Source organism: Heliangelus exortis, chromosome 1, assembly GCF_036169615.1.
Source record: "Heliangelus exortis chromosome 1, bHelExo1.hap1, whole genome shotgun sequence".
In the NCBI taxonomy this organism is placed as follows: domain Eukaryota; kingdom Metazoa; phylum Chordata; class Aves; order Apodiformes; family Trochilidae; genus Heliangelus; species Heliangelus exortis.
This window is the reverse complement of record NC_092422.1, coordinates 17,660,228-17,673,653: the sequence shown is the minus strand read 5'-3', so window position 1 is coordinate 17,673,653 and position 13,426 is coordinate 17,660,228. Positions and strand designations below refer to the sequence as shown.

At 37.3% G+C, this 13,426-nt stretch overlaps 1 protein-coding gene across 4 annotated transcripts in view; it reads right to left on the bottom strand.

The window, feature by feature from the left end:
• Positions 1–12,316, bottom strand: part of IFT88 (intraflagellar transport 88) — a 43,875-nt gene extending 31,559 nt beyond the window's left edge. Inside the window, exons 1-13 of one of the 4 annotated variants that reach the window (XR_011724209.1) lie at positions 11,713–12,170; positions 11,037–11,131; positions 9,962–10,024; positions 9,362–9,418; positions 8,965–9,018; positions 7,529–7,592; positions 7,385–7,454; positions 6,337–6,427; positions 3,419–3,523; positions 2,450–2,552; positions 1,739–1,853; positions 1,409–1,640; positions 163–233 (exon numbers count right to left, since the gene is read on the bottom strand). Coding sequence is in view for 3 of the 4 variants with exons in the window: in XM_071735382.1 (XP_071591483.1) it covers positions 163–233; positions 1,409–1,640; positions 1,739–1,853; positions 2,450–2,552; positions 3,419–3,523; positions 6,337–6,427; positions 7,385–7,454; positions 7,529–7,592; positions 8,965–9,018; positions 9,362–9,418; positions 9,962–10,024; positions 11,037–11,126 (1,115 nt within the window). In the remaining variant the exon portion in view is untranslated. Of the gene's footprint in view, positions 1–162; positions 234–1,408; positions 1,641–1,738; positions 1,854–2,449; positions 2,553–3,418; positions 3,524–6,336; positions 6,428–7,384; positions 7,455–7,528; positions 7,593–8,964; positions 9,019–9,361; positions 9,419–9,961; positions 10,025–11,036; positions 11,132–11,712 lie in introns of all 4 variants that reach the window. The other 3 variants (XM_071735382.1, XM_071735365.1, XM_071735374.1) reach the window with 3 other exon arrangements.
• Between the last annotated feature and the right edge of the window lie 1,110 nt (positions 12,317–13,426).

Sequence of the window (13,426 nt, the reverse complement as noted above, 5' to 3'; positions counted from 1 at the left end):
TAGACTGAGCAATCTAACCAGAGCATCCAAGCGTGTTTTGCATCTAAGAATTATAAGGACACTTTTATAACAAGAACTGTGGGCATGTTAGAAGACTGATAGTATTTTCAGAAGCTAAAATTCATGGCACCACAGTCAAGAAAGAATTGACTCCACCATTACCTCTCACGTTCTATTTGTCTTAAGCTGTCATTTTTAATGGCTTCAATCAGTAGATTTGTATGTGCATCATCCTGCAGGAGGACAAAACAAATGCCAATTATGCCATATACATGCATTTTAATTCTTTTATAGACAATACAACAGTAAATACAAATTTATGCAAATTACATAGTCTGTAACATCTGTTATTTACTTTTCAAATTTCAAAACATGAGCTTCAATTTCAAGTAGTTTTCTAACCACAAATTCTGACATTTGGAATTACAACAACTTTAATCTGGTTCTTCTGCTCACTTACTTGGCCATAGCTGACACCAGGGTCGTTAACAGGTGTAGTTAATGTTACATGCATGAGACAGGGAAGTCCTACCTTCTCATTACAATATCCCACACGATTATCTTGTGGTTTCTATCACACATCTGTTAGTTCTAGAAGAACTAATACCATAATGATGGGCAGCCACCCCTTCCTCACTTATATATGCTTCATATATTAAAACTTTATTTCTTCATGCTAGAACAACAGGAAGCAACAGCTAATCTTAAGGTGCAAGTAGTTCAAGGACTAATTATATCTTTGACCTTTAGGAATGAAAATGCAAGCTTCATATCACTCAAAAAAAAAAAGATTGCTAAGAGGACACTAAAGGCTTGTCTTAATCTTTCTGTAAAGGATATTTCTAAGAGGGACCCTAAACATATTAATTACTTTTTCTTTTCTTTCACATCATGAGCATTGTACAAAGGAAGATCAGTTTCCAATAAAGTCTAATAAACTACAATAATACGTGAACCTAACTAAAATTTTCTTCTTTAAAATAACATTACAGTATTACAACTTTTATTAGTACTCTCTTCAGATCACTTGAATTAACTCACTAATTGCTTTGCTCCCTCTATTTTAGCTTATAATATTTTAATAACTTTTTAAACAAAGGAGGCTAAGTGGCCTAGAAAAATTTCAACAAATGCATTATGAAGACAATCATGTAATGTGAATTTTATGTACATCATGTCTTCTGAGGAAAAAAGGATTTGAACATTGACATCATTTTACACTTCTAAGCAGTACTGCCATACTAACATCATACTGGTAAAGAGTTATTCTAGATATGTAAATACACACTGATTTACATGCTCAGTATAATTCAGGCATTTGATGTCTCTCCCCTGTTCTTCTGATACAGCATATAAAGACACAGTTTATTTTCTTCAAACATACACAGTCTGTTTTGTACAAACTTACATTTGCTGAAATGTATTTGTCATCATAATCCACTTCCAAGGGAACTGCAATCAGTTTTTGGAAGGCTGTCTTCATTTGCTCACCATTTCCAACAGCAAAATAACATAGGATTAAGTTGAAGCCTGCTTTCAGGTTTGGAGACATGCTCATTATATATTCAAATGAAGAAATAGCATCAAAGTACTGGCCAGTTTTAATAAATGCAATTCCAATGTTTTCCATTATTTTAATCCTAACGAAAGAAATCAAGATTAGGTTATACTTTTAACTATCCAATCACACTGTACCCAAACTTGTATTTCAGAACCATGCCTACTAGTAGAAACTTACCTCATCTCTTTGTGGGTGCTAGGAATCTGGTCTAGAGCCATCCGGTAGAATTTGACAGCTTTTGAATAGTTCCGTTGTTTAAAATATATATTTCCCATATTTACCTTCAGTCTTCCTGTCAAAAGAAGCCAATGAGATAAAGTCTTTTAAAAGTACTGTTACAACATTCTAAAATTGCTTCAAAGTGAAGATAAGAACAGCTTTCTAGTAAATTTGTTTTTATTATAGGGTATCAGCATCCCTTTAAAGAAACATTTTGTAGAAGAGCCTCCTGTGAATTTACACTCAGGAGGAGATGAAGCAGTAATGAAATCTAGGAAAGAACTACCAGTGTGAGATGTGTTCTGATTTTGATTGGGTATTGAGGAATGAAATATTTACAGTGCTGTCTAGACAGACAGCTGCAAACAAGCATTTCTGAGAAAAGTGCACTATAGGAGTCTCAAGGATATGCAGATAGCTGAAAAGAAGCTTTCAGAAGGAAAAAGCTGAGGCAAAAGAGAAACAACATAGTGTGTGCTGCATGAGAAAATTATACATTTGGCTTTATGTTTAGCTCAGCCAAACCACATTAAGTTCTACCAAGTCAGAGATTATGAGTATCTGTTGTTCACTCTGGCAGACACAAGGGATGAAATCTCTTGTGATCTCTGCACACAAAGTCCTAATGTAGAATACCTGATTTTTAATGCACCTTGGAATGTACCCTACCTCCATTGTTGAACATCTTATTCTTCACTATAACTTGGTAAGTATTCAGTGCTTCAGCATACATTTCATTAGCAGCATACTGACTGGCCAGATTGAAAAGAACCTACAGAAAAAAGGGATTATAGGTAAAAGAATGTATGTTGTTCTCTCCACATTAAAAACTAGAATGTATAACAGATAATTTCAAATCAATTTACCTTGGAAGTATTGCTTTTACCAGAAAAAACCAGTTTTGAATCTACTTATTCTAGATAATTCATTTATTTTGTACTTCAAAAACTACCATTAAAAGTCATGCAAAGTGGACCTTAGATCTAAGTAAACAGAATGTTATAATGCAAGGGTGTTAAAAAATATTCACACAAGATAATTCATAGCAACTGTATACAATTCATGACTACCAGCATATGGAAGACACTCCTAATACCTGTGGTCTCAGTTTATGAGGAGAGAATTTTTCCAAACTGCTGTTTCAAAACAAAAGTTCTTGTTGATGTCAGGTAAAGCATCTCCACATTTTTCCCTCAGCTTTACTCTGACCTTCATTGTAAAATAAATTAATATGTCTGCCCAACTATGAATAATCTTGTTAATTATTTTCTCTCTACAGTGCTACCTGGAATATAACTTCAAACACCCCTTAAGAATTTTTATTTATGTTGTATCCTTTTTTTTTTAAGAAAAAAAAAAAGTCTACTACTTTGAAAACCAGAGTGTAAATCTAAATGACTGCTTTATGATTGAGGATTTAGGAATATATCCTATATAGGATATATCCTATTTCATGTAATACATTCTCTGTTACTTTATGGTTCAAATAGAAGTCAGTGTCTGATCTCTCCTGTTTTCTTCTCCAGGCATGCTACACTTCTAGACTATTTATTTAACACACACACCCAATAATGAAATGTCTCTTTAGGAGGTTTGCTATCAATAAGTTTCACACAGGGAAGATTTCTAAGCACTTACTGAGTAAGTGAGGTCTAAGTTGATGTTTTCTGGAGTAGCAACTTGTTCATGTTGTCTCACCAATAGTCTTTCCTTTCTTCCAGCCTCTTTTGCTTTTTCCAGAGCCTTTAATAAAATAAAAGAATTCAGGAATGTCTTTAATCTTTCTAACCCAAAAATACATTCAAAACAACTATGAAAATAATATACCCATATCCATTTTCTTTAGATGCCCAGACTGAACCCAGAGACTGAAAAGTATCAATATAACTCACAGAAAGGTGTTAATTACCAGTACATAGATGTAGTCATCTAAGATTGCTTAGCTGTATAATATTAGAGCACAGTCACACATGTATATGCTATAATCACGACCCTAGAAGACTATTTTACTTGTATTAATCATAGAAGTGCACATAAATATTAAAAAGAAAGGAAAAAAACCCAAAACAAAACAAAAAAAAACACCCAGAAAAAAGAAGAAAAAAGAGGGAACATTTGAGCTTGACTGGTTTCTTTAGCTGCAGAATCCCAGCACAGCAAGGTGTAGGAAGGAAGTGAAGGCAGGAAATAAATATGCATGTTACAGACATGTATACAATACATACACCTTGACTAATTCTAAACATTGGAAATTGCTCCCCTTTTTTATCTATCCACAAGTGGTATTTCACATGTTCGTTTACTATTCAAGTAACTCCAAAATTACTGCTTTACCTTCTGCAGATTAGCATCAAGACCCTTCAAGCAAGTAACATCACAGGTCTATGACTGCAATTAGCAGTCTTGTATGCTTCTGCAGTGAAGAAGTACTTCTCAAGATTTAGCCTGATTCTTAGTCCTTATGAGAGAAGACAAATCCAACCTGGCTGTTTTATAGACAATGAATTGGCAACTTTGATGACTTCTACAGAATAATGGACTTGTCAGAAACTAACACAGACATCCCAGAGGATTCTCAGGACGGTCTGGCATAATCTACATAAGAAACAACTCTTTGACATCAAAAAACAAAGAACGTTCTTGGCCATACGTGCAAGAGGTCTAAGAAGAATTAACGAAACAGGATGGCTCACATTTTAGTGAAGGTGAAATTCAGACATTATATAAGAAATAAATTAGGATAGGTCTGTAAGGATACTTATCCTAAATTAACATAAGAAATAGTTAAGACTTCTTTCATACTCTCTGATCAGTAGCTAGCAGCAGCAGCAAAGCTCTATAGAAATGCAACATAAGAGGATCTCTGTTGCCCTGAAAGGTGGATCCATCCAGACTAAATATCAGATTTAAGTCTACTGTAGGGCTCAGAGTTCCATTGCTAGAAGCCTTCTTGTTAACTCCCCAAGGAAGTAAACTCCCTACAGTGGGGACTGACAGGCAGAGACATGCTAAGTGAAATCCCTCTCTCCAAAGGAGTTATCAGGCTATTAGCTCAACAGATAATCCAAAAATCATTGCAAAGGAGTATGACTGAGGTAGACCAGGATCCCAGATCCTTGTCCCAGAAGGCAGAAGCATGAAGGCTGTCTTCACACTGCATGGCATCATCATGACACCAGAACTGCCTTGGCTGACCTACCATAATCAAGATGAACAATCTTGTCATAATTTCATCAGGATCACTGGAATCAGTGCACACACTGAAGAGGCTTTTTAACCAGAGAAACAAGAATGCATTCAGAGAGCTGTGAAAGCTTTCTTCTCAAAAGTAACAGATACAAACTTCTTTATAGTAGGTAAAAAGATATGGGATGTTGCCCATCCTGAAAGACAGTCCTCAAGACAACTTTAATCTTCCAGTCATACTATAATAGGGTAAATGTCCTATTCTGCAATTGAAAATATTCACTACATAAAACAAAATAACTGATAAGTACGTTGCTGCTGTACTAGATCCAAAGGTAAGCTGATGTTTTAAAGAGAGGAGAACACCTTGAATCAGGTATGCTTAATGAAACACTGGGTAGTTCTCTGCTAACAAAGAGAGACCTCACCACTGTTACATGGAGTATCTCCTCTACAGGACTGAAACGTGCAAATAAAGAATTACTACTTAAGAAACCCACCAAATAAAAATAAGATTGTAAAAACAACATGTAGTCTTAGGCATGCATCACATAGGCACACAATATCACCTTACATAAAAGAGCTAAAGGAGGCTTTCACTGTTCATATAGAGCACGTCAAGTCCCTTCAAGATTAGAAAGCTCTCACTGTCACCGAGTCCAGTGTTGTTCCTTAGAGCTGAATAGATTCTAGATCTCAATGCAAAGATTTCTGAACAAAGATGATCTATCAAAAGATGCCTTCTTAACAGATCCAAACTGCAGCTTAGGCTACCCATACATTAACACAGCTGAGGTAAGATTAAATTACGCTGCACCCACCATGTTTCACAAGACTTTGAGACTCAAAATTGTCTGACTCAGAGCGTGCATAGATAAACCTTTTTGTCAGACTCAGATGACCAGTTCTGGATGAAAATGACGTTATCCAAAAAGCCCAAGCAACATCAAGGAAACAGAATGTGCCTCAGACAAGATCCTTACACACCTGAGGATCAAATACTGCAAAGATGCCAATTACAAGTCTGGTATTGAAGAAGGGTCACCCATTACCACAGAGTCCATAGGTCAGACAAGGCATGTCTGTCCCAGTATGACTAATTGATCAGACTCCTTTGAAGAAGCCAATGGAAATACAGGAAAAGGAGGTTTTGTAACCCTGAAATCTTAAGCATATAAGCAAGAAATGCAGCTCTTACCTTTTTTTTTATTTTGGCAACACAATACTGGATTAGAAAAATCATAGCAAAATAAGAACTACGATGATTTTAATAATTTTAAATGTTTAAACTCAAGTCAGTTTGAAACATCTATCTACTCATGTTGTTCTTCACATAGTACCAAAAGTGAAATGAAATCCAGGAAAATTACCAATTTCAAGTCTCCACAGCTGTTGGCAATGCAGCTTTCTTCAACCAGTTCATTCACTTTTTTTTCCAACTGCCTAATCTTCTCTTCTGAGCTGAAATAAAAATAACAATAAAAGGATTAACACTGGTACCATAACTGCAAACTCCAGGCTTTTATGCAAGATGTTCTCAACAAAACAACATAGTGATGTATCATATGTAACAACTAGCTGGTCTTCCCATCAAACAAAATATAATTTTACATTATATCCTCTAAAGATAACACATTCACACTTTTAATTTGAGACCGGAGACCTAAGAAAACATAAATCCTCTGAGACCAAGATAGTCATATGAATTTCATGGCCCCAATTTGTTCAGAAGAAATACAGACAGAATAAACAGATGGGCTGGTAAAATTTTCAAAACAAACACCTTGTAAACATTTTTTGTATTAAGAGCAATTAATTGAACCTTTATTTGCATGGATAACTTTAAAGTCTAAGTTATAATTTGCAAAACCAAATTATAATGAACCGTTGTTTTTCACCTAGATTTTTTCCTCAGTTTAATAACCAAACATTTCAGTAGGATGCCCTGTTTCTATTTAGCTGTATTTAAGGAATACAACTTTTGTATATTAAAAAGCTCAATGACTTGTTCTCAGTGAACTCCCCAACATTCACACCAGTCTGCAAAACCTTCACAACCTGTTTCACCTTCAGTGCTAAGTTAAGAGTAAACAAGGAAAAACAGCAGGCAAAATTACCCCAAGGTCTTCCCAGAGAGCTGAATGAATCATGATGTTCCTTGCCTGTCACACACTCTTTCATAATCCTCCTCAATTCTATAGAAGTATCACAGCAATTGTCAAAGATTCCTGAAAGTCAGTGCAACTGCTCTGGCAAGTCAGCTAAGAACACAAATAAATGTTTGTGGTATTATTCCACCAAGTTAAGCGTTTGGGCTCTCAAGGGTTTCCTAGCTGCCTGTTTTTAAACTCCACTCATGCTTGGATTTTTTTGTTGCTCTTGGTGCTTTGAAATAATTTCATGCAAAACTGAACACACCTGTCCGAATTTTTCATTTCCAGAGGTGGAGCAGGACCTCTTGCTTGGCCAAGTGGATCAAATGAAGAACCTGCAAAATTAAGGGTACTGAAAACTGTAAAATAGCACATCCCTCTGACATGTGGGTGCTTCTGCAAACCATACCTCTCATAGCTGCCTTAGTGTAACCTGCAGCTTGCACTGCTGTCATTGGTCGAGCAACGCCATCCTTCAATAAAAAGGAATACATATTAAAATAATCTTCCTAAAAAATAGAATGTGGACAATATAGACATCAGTTACACATTACAAAACCTTAAATGCAAAAATCAGTTGTTACCACTTCAGTAAGCTGAGTACTTTAAAAAACGTTTTTATTTCTTAAATTATATAATCATATAATATGGATTTGTTCAGCCTTGAGAAAAGAAGGTTTAGAGAAAACACTTTCACCATATTCCAGATATTTAAAGAGTGGCTACAAAGAAGGTGGAGACTGCTGTTTTGCAAGGAGTCACATGGAAAAGACAAACGGGTAATGGGTAAAAGTTACTCCTGAGGAATTTCTGATTAGACAAAGGAGGAAAATTCTTCACAGTGAGCACAATCAGCCACTAGAATACTCTCCACAGGGAAATGGTGGATTGGCCAACATTGGATACTTTTAAGATTCAGCAGGGTGCTGAGCCACATAATCTAGACTGTGTTTTGCCAAGAAAGCTTGAACCAGATGATCCTTGAGGTCCTTTCCAACCAAATAATCTATGATTTTGTAAGTATCTACAAACCAGAGAAACAAATACTATCTATAAACTGTAGCGGACACAAAGGAACACTTATTACTTTGTATACAATTTATATGTATTCAGAATACTTTCAAACATCTTTCACTTTTACAAAAGTCTTAAGAATTTTTGGTCTTGATCTATAATGTACTCTAGCTTCCTGCCACACTGTTTCAGAACTCAGTTTCTTTTTTTCATTTTTATTAATAACGAAGAGAATCCTATGATATTATGGATCAGGATGTTTTACTTTACCTAAATGAAGAGAGGAACAAATGAACTACAGCATTTTTTTTTGGATTTGTAACTTATTACCATCCATTGCCTCCCAACACAAAAATGACCATACCCCATGTCAGCTTAGTAAACCTTCCTGTCCAAACACTGAGTGCACTAATAAACCTTAATGACCCTGACCAGATTTCACCTGCAGCCTCCAGCCACAAAGTCTAACCATAGGTCCAGGAGTTTTATATAAACTCAGCCCTGGTCCCTCAGCCCTTTCCTGAGCTTTGTTAGAGAACTAGCAGTTTTCACATTAGCCATAGCTATGCCAGAATCTACCTCTCTTCTATTTCAATAACAAATTACTCACTGCATGTCAACAAGTGTTAAAACAGACTACACTGGCCTCCAACCCTGTGCTCCTAACAACCATCATGCTTTCTGACAATAGTATTTTCAAAAAAGGACAAAACAAAGTGTAGTAATTTTATTATTTCTATTAAATTTAAATACTTGTATCAAACTCAAACATTTACATGAAAACTTCATTGACCCAAATCAGTATAAAATGTTAAGTATCAAAATTTTTACCTGTATAGTTCCTGTCATTGGTCTTCCCATAGATGAAGTTAAACCTGCCTTTGACTACAAAAATAAGTTGTTTAACACTAGCATTCACAAAGCATTAGAAGCCTGTAAAGCCTATGTACAGTCTTATCAACATGGAGTTTTAAGAGTTGATATAATTCTCACATAAATTCGTACCAAAATCCCCATTTATGGTATTCATATGCAATACACTGCCAGTGTCTGGCAGACTTAAAGACGTTGAGCTCCATTTAGTACAAACTCAAAATTTTTTTATATGTATGTGGATATTTCTGTCAGACCTTTTAAAAAATGCATAGACATTTACTGTTTCAGTGGCAAATTAATTTTTAATTAAGCATGCAATTTTCATTAAGAATACAACAGAACATAAACATACCCCTGATCCAGTAGCTAAAGGTCTTGAAGCTGATGTGCCAGGAATTTTGGCTGTCAACTGGGTGGAAAAACAAACAAACAAACAAACAAACAATTAACAACCATATGTGTTAATTATCAGTCTTTCTATATAGTTTCTATACTAGATTCATAGAAATAATGCTCCAATTATTATAGAAAGGATTCTCTTTACAGTCCCAGATACTTTAGCAAAGTATTAGCATTAATCAGGCAGCTCCAGCTCTTATTTAGACATACAGTATGTGCTGCTAGCGTGCTGATGCCAACTTTATGTTTAGCTTTGAAAACAAATATAAGATTAAGTCACAGCTAAATTAAAGTGAGAGTAAATGTAAACTACACAACTATGGAGATAAAAATTACCCCGTTAAAAATAATACTCTGTTTTCTAAATCCCACTGTTTAGTATGCATCACAATCTTTTATGTCAGAATGAGTAATTCCATGTGTAGAAGATTAAACAAAGACCTTTCAGAATAGATTATTTCAGTCTTTAAAATGGTTTTATCTCATTTTATAATTTTATTTAGGACTCTAGAGAAGATCTTCACTACTGCAATGTATTTTAAAAGATGCTTACAGGTGGTCTTCTACCATGACTTGTTCTTGCTGCCTGTTGAAAAGCTACATCATTTTCTAAATCCTGTGAAGATAAAATAAAAATATCAGACTTTTTAAAACCAAACACTCAAAGACACTATTCCAGGACCTTATGACTACTGAAAGCAGATCTGTGAAAAAAAAATAAAAATAATCATCTTCCAAAAATACTTTACTTGAAGATAATTGAATGACAGTTTTTACAGACAATAAATAACAAGTACATTATTTGGTCTTTTTTTTTGTATTTTAGATCAGGACATGTAAAAACATCTGAAAAATAAAAATATACTGAGGAACCAGAACTTTAGTGATAAATTTTATTTCTGTCTAAAAGCTTACTACTAGCACTATTTCTAAATTTTAACATTAATGCCTGCCAGTGCATTAAGGTATCTCATGTCTCCAAGGTCATGCTGCAACTCCATGTATTTGGCACTGGGTTTCCACACAAGATGCTGAATCTTGCAACACTGGCCCTGCTTTGAGCAGGGTAGTGCATTTTGACCAAATGACCCCTCTATTGCTCCAATTCCACTACATAAGGAGTTACCAGAAAGCAGGGTTACCATAAGTCATCCCAGATGCTCTACTGATTGCCCAGAGTCCTGCAGGACTCCACTCTACTGTTCCATCCTTCGGGTGCAACACAATAAGACATCAATGACCTACTGACCAATAAGTAGACTCCTTTGTCAGAAAACCTGCAGCTGCATGTTGTCTGGGAAACACCACATTAAATGTGCCTGAATGTACATGTAGACTTCAAATAACTAGGAATTTATACTTCATAAATTCTAGCCATTAAAGCACACTAGATCTGCCATGGGGCACACATAAGCATTCTGTCAGAATAGAAAACTTTAAAGAAAACCCACAACAAAACAACCCTATACAAAAAGATTCTGGTGAAACTTTATATATTTCTTGCTAAAGAAAACTTTACTTCAAAGCAGTAGTACACTTGTGCATTACTTTACCCACTTGTTCTTATCTTGTACTTAGAAGTTAAACTCCTACATATGTGAAAGATGGGAAACAGCAAATATTTTTACCTCTGTGTCAAACGTGGGATTATAATCATTGTAGCCAGAATAAAGATCATCTTCATCAGCCTCAGGAGCTAGATGCACATTTTGCATCATTTTTCCTGTGAAACATTTAGCATGCCAAGTATTATCTCAGTGATTTTATATTTTCTTTTAATGTAAAATATAAATAGCAATAAGGTTTACAAGTTCAAAAGAGCTCCAACTTCATTTTAATTGCTACCTTTGAAACTAAAAATTACGTGTGATTAGTTATAAAAACTAGGGTTTGTCCACAGACAATAGTAAATGGCATCATTTCATAGTTAGATTTTGTTAGGTATTTATACTAGTCATGAAAACTGTTTTAAAGATACACATCATTAAATTTTTCATAACAAGTAACTATTACTTTTCGAATGGTATCTTTAAATTCTTGGATAATTCAGATTTAAGGTAATTCTCTCATATTCTAAAGCTTGCCTTTTTAATATGAAACCATAGTAGTCATTCTAATGAAAGACACCTAACTTTAAATCTTCCTTCCTTTGCCTGCATCCTAGTACGAACACGGCCACAGCTATTCTCTATATGCAACATTCTTTATATAATTGTGCCATTTCAAGTGTGTTTTAAAACCCAGAATTAAAGAAGCCTGGGTTGCAATGTCTATCTTCACCATGTCCGAAACGGCTGCATTTACCTTGTGGTCTTTCCCTCAGTGAGGATACTAAGGAGGTCTCGCTTTGCCTGGCTGCCTATTTTCATTAAAAAAAAAAAAATCCTCTGAAGAAAGTAACATTTAATTCCACCTATGGTATGAAATGGATGCACTTCAGGAAGCAAGCCTCAGCCAGGCCCCCGCGCTGCGGCCTGGATCCCTCCAGGGGGAGGATGCTGTCCCCCGCCGCTTCCCACTTGGCTGGGGCCTCCTCTAAGCCGTACGCGGTGCCACCGCGGTCCGGAGCCGAACCGCTCCTTTTTGTGGGTTTCCCCAGACAGCGCCCGAATCGGGGGAGGCGGCGGCGATGTGCCCCGAAGCGGCGGGAGACCACCACCGGGCCGGGCCGCGCCCCGCCGAGAGCACAGGGAAGGTCGGCGAGAGACTCAGGGAACCAGCACAACCGCGCCAGCGCCCCTCGGCCGCACACGCTTTCTCTCCGCTGCCCCCGTGCCCCGCCGCCCCTGCCCCGAGTGCGCCGCAGTATCCCCTCCCGGGCCAGGCCGCGTTGCTAAGGGGAGCGGGGCGGACGCGGTCCCGCAATGCTCCGCGCCCGGTTGGCAAAGCGCAGCCCGGGACGGCCCGCAGCCCGGCGCATGCGCAGAACGGCTGCCGGAGCCTTCCCTGGTGAGGGTGTCGCTGCTCTGAGGGCGATGTCCCGCGGGAAATGGCTGCGCGGGATCGGCGTGGGACAGCGGCCCGAGTGGGACGGTGCTGCTCCTGAGATCGATTTGCTCGGCTGCAGCAGCTGCTGGCAGTCCCGCCGGCCCTGATGCCAGGACCGGCTTGGGCAGTCCTGAGTCTTGGGTTAGAAAAAGAAAGCCGATCCTCATCCCGTTTCCACAAATTAAGCGACAAGAAAATTCTGTCCTTGAACACGTGTAGCTGCGAGGAGGAGGCCCCACAAATCCATGACCAGGTTTTAGATGGAAATCTACTGCTTTGAAGTTTTATGGACAGGTTTTTCAAGGGGGTTAGTGTTCAGCTGAGCTAAAGGTAGACACAAGCCTAAAGGAAGGCAGGAGAGGCACAGTTGGCAAGGGCCTGTAGTGACAGTGGAGGGACAATGATTTTAAAGTAGAGTAGATTTAGATTGGATGTTAGGAAAAAATTCCTTACCATGCGGGTTGCAGAAAAATGGAAAAGGTTGCCCAAGGAGGCAGTTAGGGCCTCATCCCTAGAACTATTCAAGGTGAGGCTTGACGAGACACTGAGAAACCTGATGTAGGGTGGGATGTCCATGCTTACTGCAGGGCGTTGGACCTTTAGAGGTCCCTTCCAACTCAAATTAGTCTATGATTCTATGATTCTATCTTATGTTCTCCCACGATCTCAGACCTGTTGTCTGCTAGATGTTACATTGCTGTATACAAATAAAAGTGAGATGTGGATGATATTTACCAATTTTAAAGGGAAAATTACTGGGATTATCAGTAGTTACTGTTTCTGAAGTGTTAGCGGTTAAAATTCAGAACAGGGGGCAAATTCTAGACTTCATAACAGGGAATTTAGGATTACAGGATCATAGAATGATTCAGTCTGGAAAGAACATCAGCACATCTCTCCGATCTTTATATCTAGTTTAAATTTTTTTTGTGCCCCTTCCCAAAAATAAAGCTAACAAAAATAAAGCTTTATGATCATTTGATGGTGAAAATTGGTATTTTATGTTGTAGATTTCCTATAATGGGAGAAA